The sequence below is a fragment of the Dermacentor albipictus genome, chromosome 2 (assembly GCF_038994185.2).
Source record: "Dermacentor albipictus isolate Rhodes 1998 colony chromosome 2, USDA_Dalb.pri_finalv2, whole genome shotgun sequence".
Classification (NCBI taxonomy): domain Eukaryota; kingdom Metazoa; phylum Arthropoda; class Arachnida; order Ixodida; family Ixodidae; genus Dermacentor; species Dermacentor albipictus.
In genome coordinates this window covers 180,989,670-181,006,284 of record NC_091822.1, presented here as the reverse complement: position 1 = coordinate 181,006,284, position 16,615 = coordinate 180,989,670, and the positions used below count along the sequence as shown (strand labels likewise).

At 46.8% G+C, this 16,615-nt stretch overlaps 1 protein-coding gene across 2 annotated transcripts in view; it reads left to right on the top strand.

Moving 5' to 3' along the window:
- Positions 1 to 9,983, top strand: part of LOC139056361 (uncharacterized) — a 28,330-nt gene extending 18,347 nt beyond the window's left edge. For both annotated transcript variants that reach the window (XM_070534541.1, XM_070534540.1), the window contains one exon: positions 8,896 to 9,983. In XM_070534541.1, coding sequence (XP_070390642.1) covers positions 8,896 to 9,771 — 876 coding nt within the window. In that variant the 3' untranslated portion in view covers positions 9,772 to 9,983. The remainder of the gene's footprint in view (positions 1 to 8,895) is intronic.
- The last annotated feature ends 6,632 nt before the right edge of the window (positions 9,984 to 16,615 follow it).

Sequence of the window (16,615 nt, the reverse complement as noted above, 5' to 3'; positions counted from 1 at the left end):
ACTGATAACAGAAGGAATTCATGATAAGTTGAGAGAAATGGTCATCGATGAGGAAGGGTATAGCAGCATAGGGAGTGACCAAAAGCGCATCATTTCGAAAATGGGATACGCAGTTGGAAAAGAGAGCAAGGAGCGCAATATGGCCTGTCCAAACTTGAACGCTAAACAAATAACAAATATAGTCGCAAGAATGGAAGATGAACTTGGCAAATGGCCAAGCAAAGGCATGAATATAGTGAGCTTCGAAGTGTAATAGCGACCGAAATACGGAAAGAAAAGCAATATCCTCGTTGGAAAAGAAGAAAAAAAAAACCAAAACAAGGTGGAACATGGAGAAGCGATCACCGAACGACCAAAAACACGCCGAGAGCACAAGCAGGCAAAAAAAGTGCAGTTGCCGCAGGATTAAATAGCCAGAAAATGTGAAATATAGCGGGAAAAAATTCTGTGGTTCAAGTACTCGTTCAAGAAAAGATGAAAGGTGAAAGTGAACGTTGGTTGTCTGAAATACGTGAGAAAATGATGGCCGCACCTCGAATATTTCGGAACCACATAAACTTATTATTAGGCAGGAAATCTAGAACGATACAACATATCCTACACAAACATAGGAACAAACCGGAAAGGGACGCGGCATTGAATTACATGTGAAAAATAACAGGCCAATTTTTGCAATGCAAGCACGACGTTCTATTTGAGGGGACAAAGAGCTTGAAAGTGAACCAGATGGAAAAAGAGCTGATGCTGACAAATCTCAACTGGAAGAAAGTCGAAGAGTAAATTCCTAAGCGCACAGACACAGGGTTAGACGAGGTTCGCGTTAGGCTGACTATTGAACTAGGAACAAAGTGTAGGAAGCTTTGTTGAAAACAATAGATGAAACCTTAACATATAGCGGTATACCAGAGAGTTGGCGACAAAGTGCAAGGAGGAGTGGATAGAATTAAGTGATATAGGCCGTTGACCATTTTGCATCCGTAATATAGTGGTTAGCAATGCAGGCATTCGAATTAAAGCTGCAAGCATGGAAAGAGAATAATGGCATATTCGGAGAACTTCACAATAGCTAGACGGCAGCTCTTGTCCTTACGTAATGTATTGAAATATCCAGAGTAGAAAGGAAACCGTTATATGTGGCTTCTTAGATCTTACAGGAGCCTACGAAAACGTAGACCGCGACATTTTGTGAGATATTCTGGAATGGGAAGGCTTAGGCGACGATTGCTTACAGTTTTTGAGGGAGATTTACCTAGCAAATACCGTTTGCGTTGAATAGGAAGGGATGTGGAGCGAGACGAAAGTTGATATCGACGACGGACTGTGGCAAGGGTGCCCTTTATTCATTTACGATGTACATTGTGAGGATAGAAATGGCGCTAGAGGAAAGTAATATCGGATTTAATCTCTCATACAAACAGGTTGGCACAGTAGTAGAGCAGCAGCTTCTAGGTTTGTTTTATGTGGACGACATTGTTTTGCTAGCTAACAAGCAAGGTGATATGCAACGTCTAGCTAATATCTGTGGATGGAAAGAGGAGAATCTAGGTATGAAATTTAGCGTTAAAAATCAGGTGTCTTGGTATTCACAGTGGAAAATCAGGTGTCATGCTATTCACAGTGAACAGACAGTGTTAGCACAGGGCCAGGAAAGACCTCAGGCAAAAGAATACATATACCTTGGTGTATGGATAAACGAAGGCAACAGATATGAAAACACAGGAAAAAGAATAACAGCAAAGAGGAAGAGAAATGCGGCCATAATGACACGCAGAGCTCTATGGGGATACATGAGGTACGAGCTGCTCCGGGGTATATGAAAAGGTGTAATGGTTCCAGTGCTTACATTTGGAAATGCGGTTGTTTGCTTGTAGTCAGGGGTAGAATCAGAACTCGATGACAACCAAAGGTCTGTGGGTCCTCGCATTGGGCGCTCAGGGGAAGACTACAAATGAGGCTGTGCAGGGTGATATCGGCTGGAAAAGGTTTCAAGTGAGGAAAGCTCACAGTAAAATTATTCATGAAGAACGGCTGAGGAATATGGAAGAAAGTAAATGGGATGGGAGAGTGTTGAGGCGTTTGTGCAGGAAAAACATTAATTCACAGTGGAGGAAAAGAACTAGTAAGAGTACCAGTAAGTATGCGGCCTGTAGGGTGAGCAACAGAGCAACAAAGTGCGTCAAGTGTAAAGTCAGAGAGGTTGAGATGATCTCATGGGTGGCAGAAATGGAAACGAAACATGCAATGACTAACAACATGCGAAGAAAAAACGAAATCTGGAAAGAAACAATTGATGGTAACTCAAAGGGAAGCTCATTACTATTCGAAGCGAGATCACGATCCCTTAGAGCACGCACTTATATATAAAGCCAGATACAAGAAGGAAGAAGAAACATGTGCTTGCTGCGATAAAGCCACGCAAATGATGCAGCATGTTTTATTAGAATTTGAAGGTATCTGCCCACCGGTTGCTTTAGGCACCTCTGGCCTCCTTGAAGCCCTTGGGTTCAGCGAGAACAGGGGGAAGGTCAACATGTCCGCAATAGAGATTAGTAATGTGCGATTGGAAGATTTCTGGAAGTAGGGAAACGACAAACAACGGAGGCGTAGAAACAAAATCGTAGTTCCGCTCGAAAGGCGAAGCACCGATTGCGATAGCAAATAACTAGAGAGCTCTACAAGTAAGGATAGTGGGTCTATCGGCCGCAAGAACTTGTAAGCATTTGCTTAATAAATTCGGAGTTATAGAATGTGTAAGCGTGACTCAACGAGGACATAGAAAGAAGCAGACACACAGAGACAGTGTGTGTCTGCTTCTTTTTACGTCCTTGTTCACTCGCGTTTACATATTCTATCAGGGATGCAAACCAAGTAGCCCGCCAACGTGTTTAAACTAAATCAACCAACATGGTGTCAGGCGCGCACAGGTATAATGAACACATCTCGCTCGATGAGTGCGGATACTCGCTGTCAAAATTCTGTAGCGAGGAACCGCGGCAGCAGCAATCGAATGGACATTCATGCATCTCTCGTTTCAAAGCCAACAAAAAGCACAGCGCATACGAAGCTACAGGCACTAAGCGCACTCTACAAAAACATCGCAGATCGCGTTGAAGACGGTCTGCGCAGGCGCGCACGTTGGCGCCGTCGCAGACCGCTTTCAAAACATACGAGCGTCAGCAACGCGTCCCTGCGACGTCCGCCAAAGGCGTCTACTATACGGTGTCCGCGATTCGCATGGCCAACACCATAGTAGACACCGCGGTTGTCTCCACTCTGTACGGAGCGGCGGGCGAGGACATCGAAGCACCCTATACCCACGCACAACTTTCTGTGGCAGTGAAGGGAAAGCCAAAACGCGGGGCTGCTGCACATGCGTTACGGCGCCAAGTAGTCCTCCAGCGTTTGACAGTGCCCTTGGTTGCTCGGAACAGATGCTGAATCGACGCAACTTCCCGTGCGACGGTTTCGCGTTTGCACAGACGCGCAAGGGAAAAGCCTCAAAATAAGTACTTTTATATTCACTGCTGTATTCTGTCTCATTTAATTGCTGCGAATAAGGTGTTTGTTTTCTCTTCCCCAGGGTAAACCGACGTCGATGAAAACACGGGACTCCTTGAGAAGCACTCTCACTTGTGCGCGCTTTGCCAACCAACCTTTCCCTTCATTGCAACAGAAAGTTGTCCGCGAAACTAGCAGCCGCCGGAGAAGAACGCGCTAGAACGCCCCACTTCCCTCGCCTGACCTCGGTGCCTCGCTCGCCACAGGAGAGTACACACAACCGGGTGGCTTTCCTCGCTCGCGCACGCGACATCGAACCACGTTCGCCGGCTCACCCCTCACATGCTTTCACTCGCGCATACAGCATACGGCGCGCGGCAACGATTTTATCGCCCTTGGTCTCTATACGGAACCTCACGGCGATGCCGACGGCAGAAATGCGCCTGGAGTGTCTTTATAATTGCTATGGGCGTCTTGCGCTGGAGTTTGAGGTATAGTAGTGGCGCCTGGTGGCGGCGCGGGAAACGACATCTGGGTCGTACCAGCTTGGGTCGTATTGAGCCCTGGCTGTGGCGAAGCACGTTTCTAGGCCGAGTTTTGCGTCGATTCGCACTTTTTTCTGCCCTGTTGCGAGTGCGAAAAGGCTCGTCACTTCTTGCAGACCATGCCGACCACGCTGCGAGCTCGCCGCAGCCTATAGATTAACGAAAACGGGCTCTCCGTGTGCCGTGGGACGCAATGCTGGGAGCAGACGAAATCGGTGGCACCGATCCGGAGAGACCTAGCCCAGCCTCGAGAAGGCGTCACCGTCATTACGTCTGCGTCGTGGGCTGCCATGAACAAGAAGGCCTGAATCCCAACATCATATTCTGCCGTTTTCCTTCAAGGCCTCACGAAGTGGAGCGTCGGGCGCGCTGCATAGCTGCAGTTCGTCGCGCTGAGTAAGCGAAACTTCGCGCCATGCTGACTGCTTCGCCTGTCTTGAAGCTTGCTTGATTATCTGCGTTCTAATGTTCGGTCTTTTGCACCTACAGTCCCGACAGCAGACCGACATAGCAGCAGGCATGGCTGGTAATTCACGATTCGAGACCCGGCCACAGCGACAATTAACAATTCGACCGATGCGAAGTGGTGAAGTGACCAGGTGTGTGCAAATGAGCACAAATGGTCGGGCTCATTCGATGACAATTCACTACTCCACTACGAGCAGCACAGGTTAAGAGAGTCAAATGCGCTCATCCTTGATCTCAAGCCAGCACGTTGAGGCAACGCAGCAAGGCAGTATTGATTGCAGCACATCGATGTTCGAGCGCTGTCATTAAAACCTACATCAAGCGAGCGGCGTACGAGCTCGCACTGCAGCGCGATTCGCACGTACGTGCGAGCTCATATGCATTGCATCAGTTATTACCAGTTACTAAAAAGGAGAGATGGCCGCTACTACAACGCAGGCATAACTACTTGTTTAGCGGCATGCAGTCAACAAAGATTGCAGGAGGCCCGCCGTTTCGCGGCATGTCGAAAGACCGCTGCCGTCGCGGCGCGTACGATCGTGCGCTCGAGCAGTTCGTACATCGCGGCGCGTACCGTCGTGTGCTCGAGCAGTTCCGTACACATGATGTCTGCCTATCGCCGCTGTGGATTCATTTATAGCAAGCATTTCCTCGCGTTTGTGCGCCTGAATCTAGCAGCTAGCGTGCAAACCTTACCTGAAGTTCCACTTCGTACGCGACTCGCTTCACTTGCGATTGACACGGTGCTAAAACTTCGCCGCCCAATTCTTGAACGGCGTACACGTATTCGGCACTGCATAATTTCTTGCCTTTACGCAGCGTGCCACCCCTGAAAAAATCTTCGGCGCCCGATATTCGCTGCAGGCCGTGAAACAACACAACCGAAAGTGGCGGGTCCATAGTGTAAACGTGCTTTCCGAAGCAGACGACCGAGCTTGGTACGACCCATTTTAGCGCGGAGGGCGCTTTTTAGCACCTTTTTCGCAGCGCCCCCTGGGCAATGCAAGAGCCCCATCGGAATAATGTTGCCGATGGGAGTTCAGAAAGCTTGGGGATGAGAATTCTTCGTGGCATTCTTTTTCGTTTTCTTTCTTTTTTGACATAGGTAGAACTTTAGGCAATATAATAACAATACCTTGGTGGCGCAACCCACCGCCCTGTTTCAAAGGGGACGCTCATAGCATTCATCCATCCATCCATCCATCCCTCCATCCATCCATCCATCCATCCATCCATCCATCCATCCATCCATCCATCCATCCATCCATCCATCCATCCATCCATCTAGCCATCCATCCATCCATCCATCCCTCTTAGCATAGAGTTTCTCACTACATTACCTAGAGGGAAATCCGGCGCTGCTGCGCTGTGGTATGCATGGGAATGCCGGTATATTGTGGATTCGGATTGGCATCGTTCTCGTAGAGACAGGGGCGCTATTCTGGACATTCCGCCATTTTCTTCGGTGCGTGACGTAGGCGCGACGCAAACAAAATGGCGCTGGTGGCCCAGTTTTGCTTACGTAATGTGACGCCAACTTGACGTTTCGCCTAAGAAACTGAAATGAAGGCACTGAATGTAGCGTTATCGGTAAAGCAAAACAGTTTTCCTCCGCAGTAAAAATAAAGCAGCTATCTCAAAGCGTATGATTGTTCCGTCGAAAACGCTTCGCGCTTCCGTCGTCTGCTGCGTACAAGCCGTCTTCTGCTTCAATAGCTAGGATGCGTGTCCCGGGAAAATGCAATGAGTCATCGCATGTTGGCGCCAACGCGCTTGTTTTCTTGCTTGAGACAACATACGCGACCTACCAGTGGTGATGCGCGCACGTTCTAGGCCACGTTATCGCTATTTCGTGAAACGCAAGTGACTCAGCCCGACTCGGCTAGCTGAGAAACGGCCGAATATCACCGATAGCGTTGCGGGCGCCAGAGATAACCACTAGCGCGACGCAAGCGCCGGCGCTGCCATCTCTTGTTCATTTCGCTGGTTACTCGCACCGCGGGAGGAAACTTCAAGGCGCCGCCTTGCGTACATTTCTTTTTATAAATTAGAAAGAGGCCGTTGTCATAACGTCTGATTGTGCAAAAAGGCATTAATCTCGATTACAATACAAATGCAGCAGTGAAAAGTGGACAACATTGCTGAAAGTTTGCTATATTCAACCAATATTATTTCCTATAAACGCGTTCTTTTAAAAAACGATGGCCCCAGACACAAATGCCAACACCACCAGAGAGCGATGCAAATACTATGAGCACGCGTTATGAACAAAAGATTTTCGTGGCGCCAAACGACGGGGAAAATGTGGCGATACGCATTCCTCTCGGCTGCCATTGCATATGGCTGCTCATTAGCATAATTCGCGCGGCTCGTCGCAGCAAAAATTATGGCGGAAAATCTCAGCAATGGCGGCCCAGTGCAACGTCACGCATCGTCAAAATGACGATTACGAAACAGCCCTTCCTGTGACGCTCCTCACGAGATATTCCTTCAGCCAATCAGCAAGCTGGCATGGCGCATATCTTGAATCGCCACCACATATTCGCGCAATTGCAGATGCATTGCACTGGCTTCTGCACGGTACCGCTCACATTCTTTTTGAAGCACTAACATCACAATATATCTGCCAAGGACCAAAAAAATGTATTAGTCCATACAATTTGCAGCTCCACGTCACGTTTCGTCATCTTGATGAAAACGCAAAATGACATTTCGCAAAACTTCCGTTTCCCGGCAAAAATTTCAAGGCACGTGAGCTCGCCACGGCCAATAAGAGAGTAAACATGACGGATAATGGCGGCTGTGCAGCCGCCATGTGTGTCCAGAATAGAGCCCCAGGACACCTTGAAGATGCGCTTGGCAAGTACCGTTCCGTCTGTCACAATGATTCATTTTCTACTAAAACAGCACGTAAAAAGCTGTTTTGGCTTTATTACCCGAAAACATGTTTTGTTTAACTATGAGAACTTGTTATTGCGTGTACGACTACATGTTACGTAAAAAGTATCAGCGGGCCGCTAAAGCTGGAGGACAGACGACAAAGTTCGCGCTCGCTTTGAAACAGTTTGTCGTCTGTTCTTGTTTTTCTTCGCTTGGTAATGCATCGTGGGTGAGTAAAGGTGTAATATGCGTGAATGGAAACATTTTATGAAGATTTTACTTTGAGAACGCGTTATTTGCATAGATATATCCACGTTTTAGACGAAGCCTCTTACAACACCAGCCAACACGAGCCTCACAGACACATATACCGTCATTCCCATGACGGCACGGTGCCCACTTAAAAAACTCCCATAGACGGTGGCGCCAGATTACCCTCTAGGTGTTATAGTGAGGAACTCTATGCCTCTTAGGCTCCATCATACGCAGCAGTGGTGGCACCAAATAAAAAGAGCTTTAGCATCAGTGGGAGCCGCGCGCAGCGTGGGCTGTAGGGTTCCTCGGAGCACCAGCAGATGGCGCCCACCTGCGCGCATGCGCGGCAGCGGCAGCGTCGGCCAGAAACCTCGCCTCGAACCAGAAATCTCGCCTTCGCGCATAGCGTTCGCCGCAAACGTTTCCAGGTAATGATTACAGTTGCATACGCTGCACTTGACGGGAAGCGGAAACTGTAGCGTACGAAGCAAGTAGTGAAGTAGAGGCTGTTGAAATGTCTTAGGCTAATAATTAGGTAAAGTGCCTGAGAGTGTAACCATGTGAATAATTTCATGCTACTTGACAATGTGTGATCGTTCTAGTTGTCGTTTACAGCTTCGCTGTCCAACCACTTTCATAGCGAAGGGTGGAGACAAATTTCTTTATTCATACGGATGGTTACAGCAATGCCGCTGCTGCCATCCTGCTGACATTGCAGCAACGCGCACGCGCGTCTTGCGAGCGGAGGGTTAGAGGGTAAGGATAGTAGGTTAATCCCACGAAGTGTTTGGCTGCAAAAGAGACGAAGCCAAGCGGACGCGCAGCGTCACGCTCCGCTCAGTTGACTTTGCAGCGGAGTCACGAAGGGCAGCGTTCGTGCTGAGCAACCGTGTGGATGCCTCACCGTGGTGCGACAGAGTGGTCTGAGCGGAAAGCATTGTGTACACGCTATGTATACGGAGGAAAGTGTCGAGTAGGCACTGGTCTTTCGGTTTTCAAGATCATTGAAACGGCTGAGGTTGGCTCGAATGTATGCTAGCATCAGCGAGGTCGCCAGAACTTGAATCGGGGAGTGTGACTATTTGGGCACGGAAAGCACTTAAATATTCAGTCGCAGCAGGCACCTTGGTTCACACAAGCGGACGCTTGGTCTACGACGCTTGGTTCAACAAGCGTCGTAGACATCTCGTGTATATACGTGTACTGCAATGAAGCCGCTTGCAACGTTGTCTGTTTCGCTCCATTCCAGGTCTGTATCCTGTACGCTTTGTACCAGGTCTACCAGAACTACGATCGCCTCGCGGCCTACGAAGAACAGAACCGCGCTCCGCAGCCCGGAATATTCTCCAATTCGCCGCCGGTCGCGTACCGGTTCGAACCCGGAAGCCAATCCGGGGTTCCGGTCATGCCTACCGGGCCAGCGTTGCTAGCGGCTCCCGCGTTGGGTGGATACCCAAAAATGACTCCGGGACCGGAGGGCTTTCCCAGTACCAGGCCTGCTCGGTCAGGGATGCCGCGATCATCAGGACAGCCGCACCGTGTAGCTGTTCAGCAACCTCACCTGCCAGAACAGCAGCAACCAGCTCCTTCCACGCAGCCCCAGTTTTTTGCTTCCAGTGGAATAGTGCACGTGCCTTGCTGCTCCGCAACCCAGCCCCAACTGACGGTGGACCAACCAGCGATGGGCCAGGGCGCGATTGCCGAAGCGACAGCGACGGAAGCCGAGGACACCGAATGTCCTCCGCGTAAAACGGCAACGCCGGAAGCGCCGTCATCTGGTCCATGTACTCCTAACCAAGCGAATCCAAAACAAGAAGCGCAAGCCGAGACAAAGCCGGCCACAGCGGTGCCTTCTGTTGATAAGGTACCCCATGCTGCGGGCTCGTGGCCGTCGCCGTCTGCACAAGCAGCGCGGACTCTATCAACGATCAACGGAAATACGCGGACTCAAAACATTGCAAAGGCTGCATCCACCGGTTCCGTGCATGTCTCGGGTGCCGCGTCTAAAGAGACGCTGCCGGGTCATAAACCTCGCCGAACTTCTTCAATGCGAAGGATGGCGGCCCGATCAGTGCCGAAAGTTTTAACAGCGAAGCACGGCGGCCGTATCTGCGCTGAAATCTGACCAGTGGCGGCCAGATTTTGCAGATGCCTAGCGACCATCGGGCCGAGCTGCCGAACGTAAACGCCGGCTCAATGCCATGAAGCGACATCTGCGACGGCGGGAGAAATGAAACAACGCAAGGTGCTACTTGCGACTTTTTATCCGGTGCACAGTAAATGATATGTATATCTGACTAATCTTGGGGCACTTGATAAAATTATTAATTTTCAGGATTCCTGAGCCCGTGCACGAAAAGAAAAAAAAGAGCTCGTACATTCGAATTGTTTCTATTAGTTAAGGGCAGCTTATGTGGCCAATCACAAAGAGCACTTTGCGAACGAAAATGATTTGAATTTGGTCCCCGATTACATCTAGTGCGCTACATCTAGGGTTTCACAAGTGTGGCGTTGACACTTCGTCGCTTAATCGCGTTTAAAAGATGATTTCGCCGGAATGCCTCGCAGAATGCAGCGGAGAGGTGTATTCGTGTGGCACACCTCTCGGCTTCAACAACATGACTCTGGGGAAATTTATACCGTCTAGAGCCAGTGTTGTTCAGGTCGCGCATTTCTGTATACGTTTATCAGCAAACTTCATCCACTTTGGGGGAATCTTAAATGGAAACTCGAGGTGTGTGGAGCGTAGGCTATCCTGGAACAGTGTGCTCGAATTCTGGAAAGGGACGCGATGTGTACATGTGGAGCTTTGACAAAAAAAAAATAATGTTACATTTAGGTATATTTCACATGCTTCGCGCCTTTTATTCCACAAGGCAAACTTTAGAATAAATAAAATAAATGACTGTGCGTATAATCGCCCTGTGGGGACGAGCGTGCGACTGCCGAGACGTCCCAGCATTACAATTTAAAAACATTATTGGAGCGCGGATGCAGAAAATGAGAAATGCCAGAAATCAAAGAATACTGAATGATTCGGCAAATAGGCAATATCAAGCACGGCAGAAAGTGATTTAAGAGGAACAGGAGCTTTCACAAATTTGGAAACAAGAAGAGAGTAGTTTTTTATTCTTCTTTAAAGTATGACCCGCATCTGACAGGTGTGCTGGCCACGTTTTAATGAAAAACGGAAATATAACATTGCCTGTACATATAAACATTTAAAGAAAGTGAAGCAAAAGGCCGTATAAACAATTAAATAAATACTTTATCTCCCATTGATAGTGCTAGCTTATAAAAGCGCTTGGAATGAGGTCATGCATAGCTTCTTGGGGCATTTCCTGTAGTTACACTTATTTTATTACTTTAAAACTGGAGCAAAAACAACATCTGAAACGCGTACAGAAAAACACGTTCACACACATTGAATGATTGTTTTTCAATCTAGCGACATGACTGATGATTTGAAAACTTGCAAATCTTTCACAAGAAAGCAGTTAACCTTTTAAATCAAGAGCAACAGTGGCAAAAAAATATGTTTCTGACTTGAATCTTGGCAACCAGCGCAAACAGAACTTTCGGGAAAGAATTGCCAACATTGCTCTCTCAAATACTGGTGTAGCCGTTCTATAGATGCTGCTAACGATGAACAATGTTTAACTCAAAATTATTCATATATATTTTTATAGTGAGGAGGCACAGAGCGAACCTCTGTGCCTGCCCCGCTGGTAAGTTGCACGAGTGGTTAGTGCATTCGGACCCAATCGTAATGCAATCGCCTCGGGCGGGATTGAAACCGCGACTTCGAGCTCGGCAGCGTGACCCCATAGCCACTGGGCTACTACAGCGTTGAGCAGTGCTTATCCATTAGATTGCGTAATGCTCCTTAAGGTGAGAGCCACGAAAGATGCAGTTTGCCCGTGTTTATGGTAGAAAGACATGTAACAAACGATAACTAGATTGCTATCTATGTGAAGTGCTGTAAAATTTCGACTGTTTCTTTCATTTCTTTTTTCTATTTCGAGGAATTTGCCGTAAATCGCACGTAGTTTTTCTGTCTTCTTTTTCTTTTTGTTATACCATGCAGAAAAGATGACTGTGGCAGAAAGCATAATCGTAGTGTTTCTCTGAAATCTATTTGAAGCTGAGGACATTACTCAGATGAGAAATCGAAATATCAAATAGGCTAATCACCAAAATATCACTAATAAATGTTTTATCTAATGAATTTACGCCACATATTGCGATTTACGAATTCTAGCCGCTTTGATTACAAGCCAGATCCACCTGGAACGCATTCTAAAGATTGCACGTGTTTCGAGATATTCGCCCTTATGGCAGTAAAAATACACTATTGTTGCGCGTACTTTTTCAACAAACTGTCATTTTATTGGTAGAAGCACGAAAGTAACCGGAACGCCCATTTATTTCGTCGCCCACTCTGGGAATGAATCTCTGTAAACTGGTGCCATCCTAAATAGTTGTGCCAGGCAGATGCGTACGCCTTGAGAACTCATCACCTACCGTTCGTAAAATACAATATGCGACGTGACGTAATTACCAGAAAATTAATTAGGGATTTTTTGTTCTCCAGCCGATTACAGATTTCGATTTCTCCTGCAAGTAATGTACACGTCTTTGAATAATGCAGCACAATGACAAGAATTATGCCATGTTCCACAGAAGATTTTAAAAAAATGTATATAGTCTAAAAGAAAAAAAAAGCACCTGGTATAGTAAATATGAACGAAAGAAACATTAAGTAAACGCATGCGTACATGTGTGATGCAGTTACCGCAGCAATGAGGTTGCGAATTTTTTGTCTGTTATTCAACGGGCTAAGTCCTTCAGAACATTAGTCTGCGTTGGCCGCCCTGAGCATCGTCTGCCCTACATTCTGAGTACCCGGTCAACGCTACAGAACGCCAGGAATGTCCGCCGTAAGCACGGGAGGCGGGCACTTAGTAGCAGAGTTGCGGAGTGGGAACTGCGGTGTTGGAATGATTCCGGAATGATTCCACATTTTGAGTCCCCTGCGCAGGGAAATGACGGTACTTGTCAGGCAGACGGAATGAATAATAAATTCCAGTTCGAGATTCCCGAATGGAGATGGAATGGAATGGGTTCATATTCTCAGAGCGCTAAAAGTTGATATTTAACGAGTCTGAAAAACAAGTAAATTTGCTGATTAGACTGAACTAATTTATACTTTGCGAATATATTACATTTCTAAATTTTGACTCAATGTGGCTCTCTCAATTTGTAAGTGTTGGTGACACCCTCTGCCGTGGCATTTATAAACAACACGCTATTCTGCGCACTCTACACATACTGCGGAAGACCCAGAACCTTTCTTCGTTACAATGTTGAAGTGCATACAGCTCCTTCATGCCGTTCTAGAAACCCAGTTCGAGAACTTCGGAATTTTAATTTCATAATCTGGTCGCAAGAAAAAGAAAGCTTTCGGGATGCGTGTCTGCGAAAATCTCCTGAGGAGGCGAGGCTAAGGCCAGCCAAGCTCTAATGCCGTCGTCTGCTCACTTAATCTTGCAGAAACAACGTTACTATTTGAATGCAACCGAATTGTCTCTTACGGAATACGATGGAGCCCGCTTTCTACTGTACCCTGCTTACAAGCAAGCATGGATTTACAAACACAGCATGAGGATTTTTTGTATCTGGCGTCGCACTTCCAACTGCTCCTCGGCAAAACAGTCTGTTGGCAGACAGATTGAAATTCCTGTATCGGCTGCATACTGGAATCTTAATTTATATCCTTCTTCCCGTTTGCGCCATCCGGACAATATGTCACCATGTATTAATCATCCTTGTGCAATTTTAACGTACGCTTACAAGAGTTGATGTATTCAAGTTTTCTCCTTTCTTTTGCCACGTACGATGTCCTGTGGAACAAGCTGAATTCTGACGTGTTGAAATCGATGTGGTGAAAATAAATTTTGAAATTTATTCAGCTGGAACTTTTCAGCGACGTTTCGAACTCTTTCGGACATAGTTTAATATTGATCCACCTCTGCACCAGACGACAAAGCCTTACAGTATTGTAAATAATAAAAAACTAATGGAGAGCTGACCTGGAAGCTCAGCAGAAATAACGAACGAGGCAAGAAGTTCTGTGTGAAATGTGTTTCCGGCGCAAGGAAAACTAAACGGAAAGTAGAAGGGAGAGAAAGAGTGCCAATAAAAGCGCTTTTTCTGTTTCTTCTTTTTTCTCGTTATAAAAAAACAGAAACACATTCTAGTGAAGAAGTTCTACACAAGGTGACCTCGCCGAAGAACAGTACGCGGCAAGCCTTACGAAGTTTATCTATATAGAGATCAACGGCTATATTGACGAATGCATCCCGTCTCCAAATACTGTTCAACAGAGATTGTCACACGCCAATTGAATTGACGTGGTTTATATAATCTGTTATGAGGAGCTGACGCTGTCTTCACCCGCAAAGTTAGGAACTCAACATCGAAATGAAAGGGCTGCGTATAACTGCGGCAGAGATTAGAGAAGTATGAAGACGACATGCTAGCGCAAGGTCATTATTATTTCTAAATAAACTGCAGATATCTTGTAGGAGGTAACAAGAAGGTCAAGTCTTTAATGCGTCAGTATAAGTACAGGTAAGTGAGAATTTATCTGGCAAGAGTCAACTGTAAGAGAATGTGTACTACAGAAGGCGACCTACTTCAAGGGATAAGATCATGTACGGGTGACCCGGTAGCACAAAAGCTACAGCTTCTTTGTTCGGCTAAATGCCTCAAGAAATGACTGCCAGGTCGACGGGGCAGCGCTCAACTTAGAAAAGGCAGGTCGTTAATAAAAGTTGTTTGAAACAAAAAACCCTGACAATATTGGTTTTCTCGAAATGTCCCTACATTGTGCTGCCCTAATAAGATTTTTTGTGGGAGGTTCTACCTACTTCCGCCCGATTCTTGGCCTATTCCCCTTTATGGGTGCGAGCCATAGTAGAGGTTTATCTCATCATCTTGATCAAGTCAGCAGGCTCTCGATGCCGCTGTGTTTCTCCTCCCGCGATGCAGGACCTAAGGCTTCTCTACTTTATTCTCTACTGTGCCAAGCCCATTTATGACGATTGTTGCTTATTCCCAACAGCGATCCTCAGTGATGTCTCTTACGACATTTGCCGTGCGAAGTGAGCATCTCTAAGATTTACGTGTTGCTTACCTCAAGGTCGCGCATTCGATCCACGTCGCGGCGACAGCGATTCGATGGGGTGAAATTAATACAAGAACGTTCTTGTACTCGCATGGGTGCACAGTGAAGAACTGCAGTAGGCCAAAATTAAGACGCATTCTCTAACCGCTCATGGCTGATGTTATCATCATCCATAGCTACTGGTCCAGTCGTAGTAGTAATAGTTTATATCTTTAAAAGCCGGCAGATCCCATGCCCTGTGGGAATCCATATCATGCGAAGCAGTGTTCAGGGAGCCTACCAAGTTAGCGAAACGACCATGAAGACGCCAAGACGTAGGCGGCTGTTTCGTGACCTAAATGATGCACATGTCGTGATATTCATGTCATGACCGGTCATTTGTGTTCCTCATAGACTCTTGTCATACTATGCTAATTTTGATACATACCAAGTTAACGAAACGACCATCAGAGCACCAAGACGTTGGCGCCACTTTCATGACCTACGTGACACACATGTCATGACATTCATCTGATGACCTATCATTTATGTTCGTCATACAGTCTTGTCGACTATGCCAATTTTGACACATACCAAGACGTGGGTGGCGGTTTCATGACCTACTTGACCTCCATTTCATGACATTCATGTGATGACCGATCATTTATGTTCGTCATACATTCTTGTCATACTGTGCCAAATGCGGTACATATCAAGTTTAGGAAGCGACCATGAAAGCGCCAAGACGGAGGCGGCTGTTTCATGACCTAAACGACACACATTTCATAGCACAAGATGTAATTTTGTGTTGGCTTTACAAGAAGTGCCGTGTTTTATCGACTGTTGGACCTTTTCGCGGCGATGCCATCGGCGCCATCATCATTGATCACGGGGTGACGCATGCATATTTTGCCTTAGCTGCCTCGATTGCATCCGTGTTTACAATGGATGTGCATGATGCCGGTACGGCACAGCAGACATCTGTTGCTGTGCACATCTTAGACGGCGACTGCGTGGACGACACGAAGCTTTTGCGGGCAGAGCTTCGGATGACATGCAAGCGCCTCGGGAGCTCCTTACGCCACGTCCAAACGGCGCAAATAGCGTATAACGTGCTTGTACTAAACCCGGGGCTATAAATATGTTCCAACCTGTCTGATCTTTGCCCTTATGAATTAAATCAGGATTAGTGTCTTTTTCTCTTCGTTCTTCATTTGCCAATAATACTGAGGCAATGATTTCTCATGTTTGGGACTCAGTTACATTTCTCGGTGCGCTCACTGTCTGATTGTTTATTTTCTGCAAATCGCCGGCGGATGTGCTCAGTTGCGGTAGATTAGTTCTTGCCGCACACAAGGCGTGGGAAGTACACGTTCGGTATTTTGTAATAGCTTGTAGTGAAGGCGTATTATCGCTAATTACTTGTTTAGATTGTGGAATATTCGCGTGCATTATATGTAGTCTACGTCACCCCTGCTTCGGCGCATTTATTCAAATGTGCGCTATTCACTTATTCTTGATACTTTGGCAATAAATTAGGCTTAACTTTGCCTAGGAGTTTGGGTGCACGTGTGTAGATAACGTGCGAGAAACTTACTACACGAAGAAGCAGCGCAAGTTCCTTTGTCACTGTGCAACGAGAGACATGCTAACAATTGCTGACGTTCCGAGGATGAAGTCTTTTCATTGGAGGTTAGCGACGACACCCTGGTAAATGAGTGAATTTTTTATCCGTGCTTCGTGAAGTGCCTACAACAAAGACAGTACTTGTGTAGGAATGGTCCAAGAATTTGGCCACACA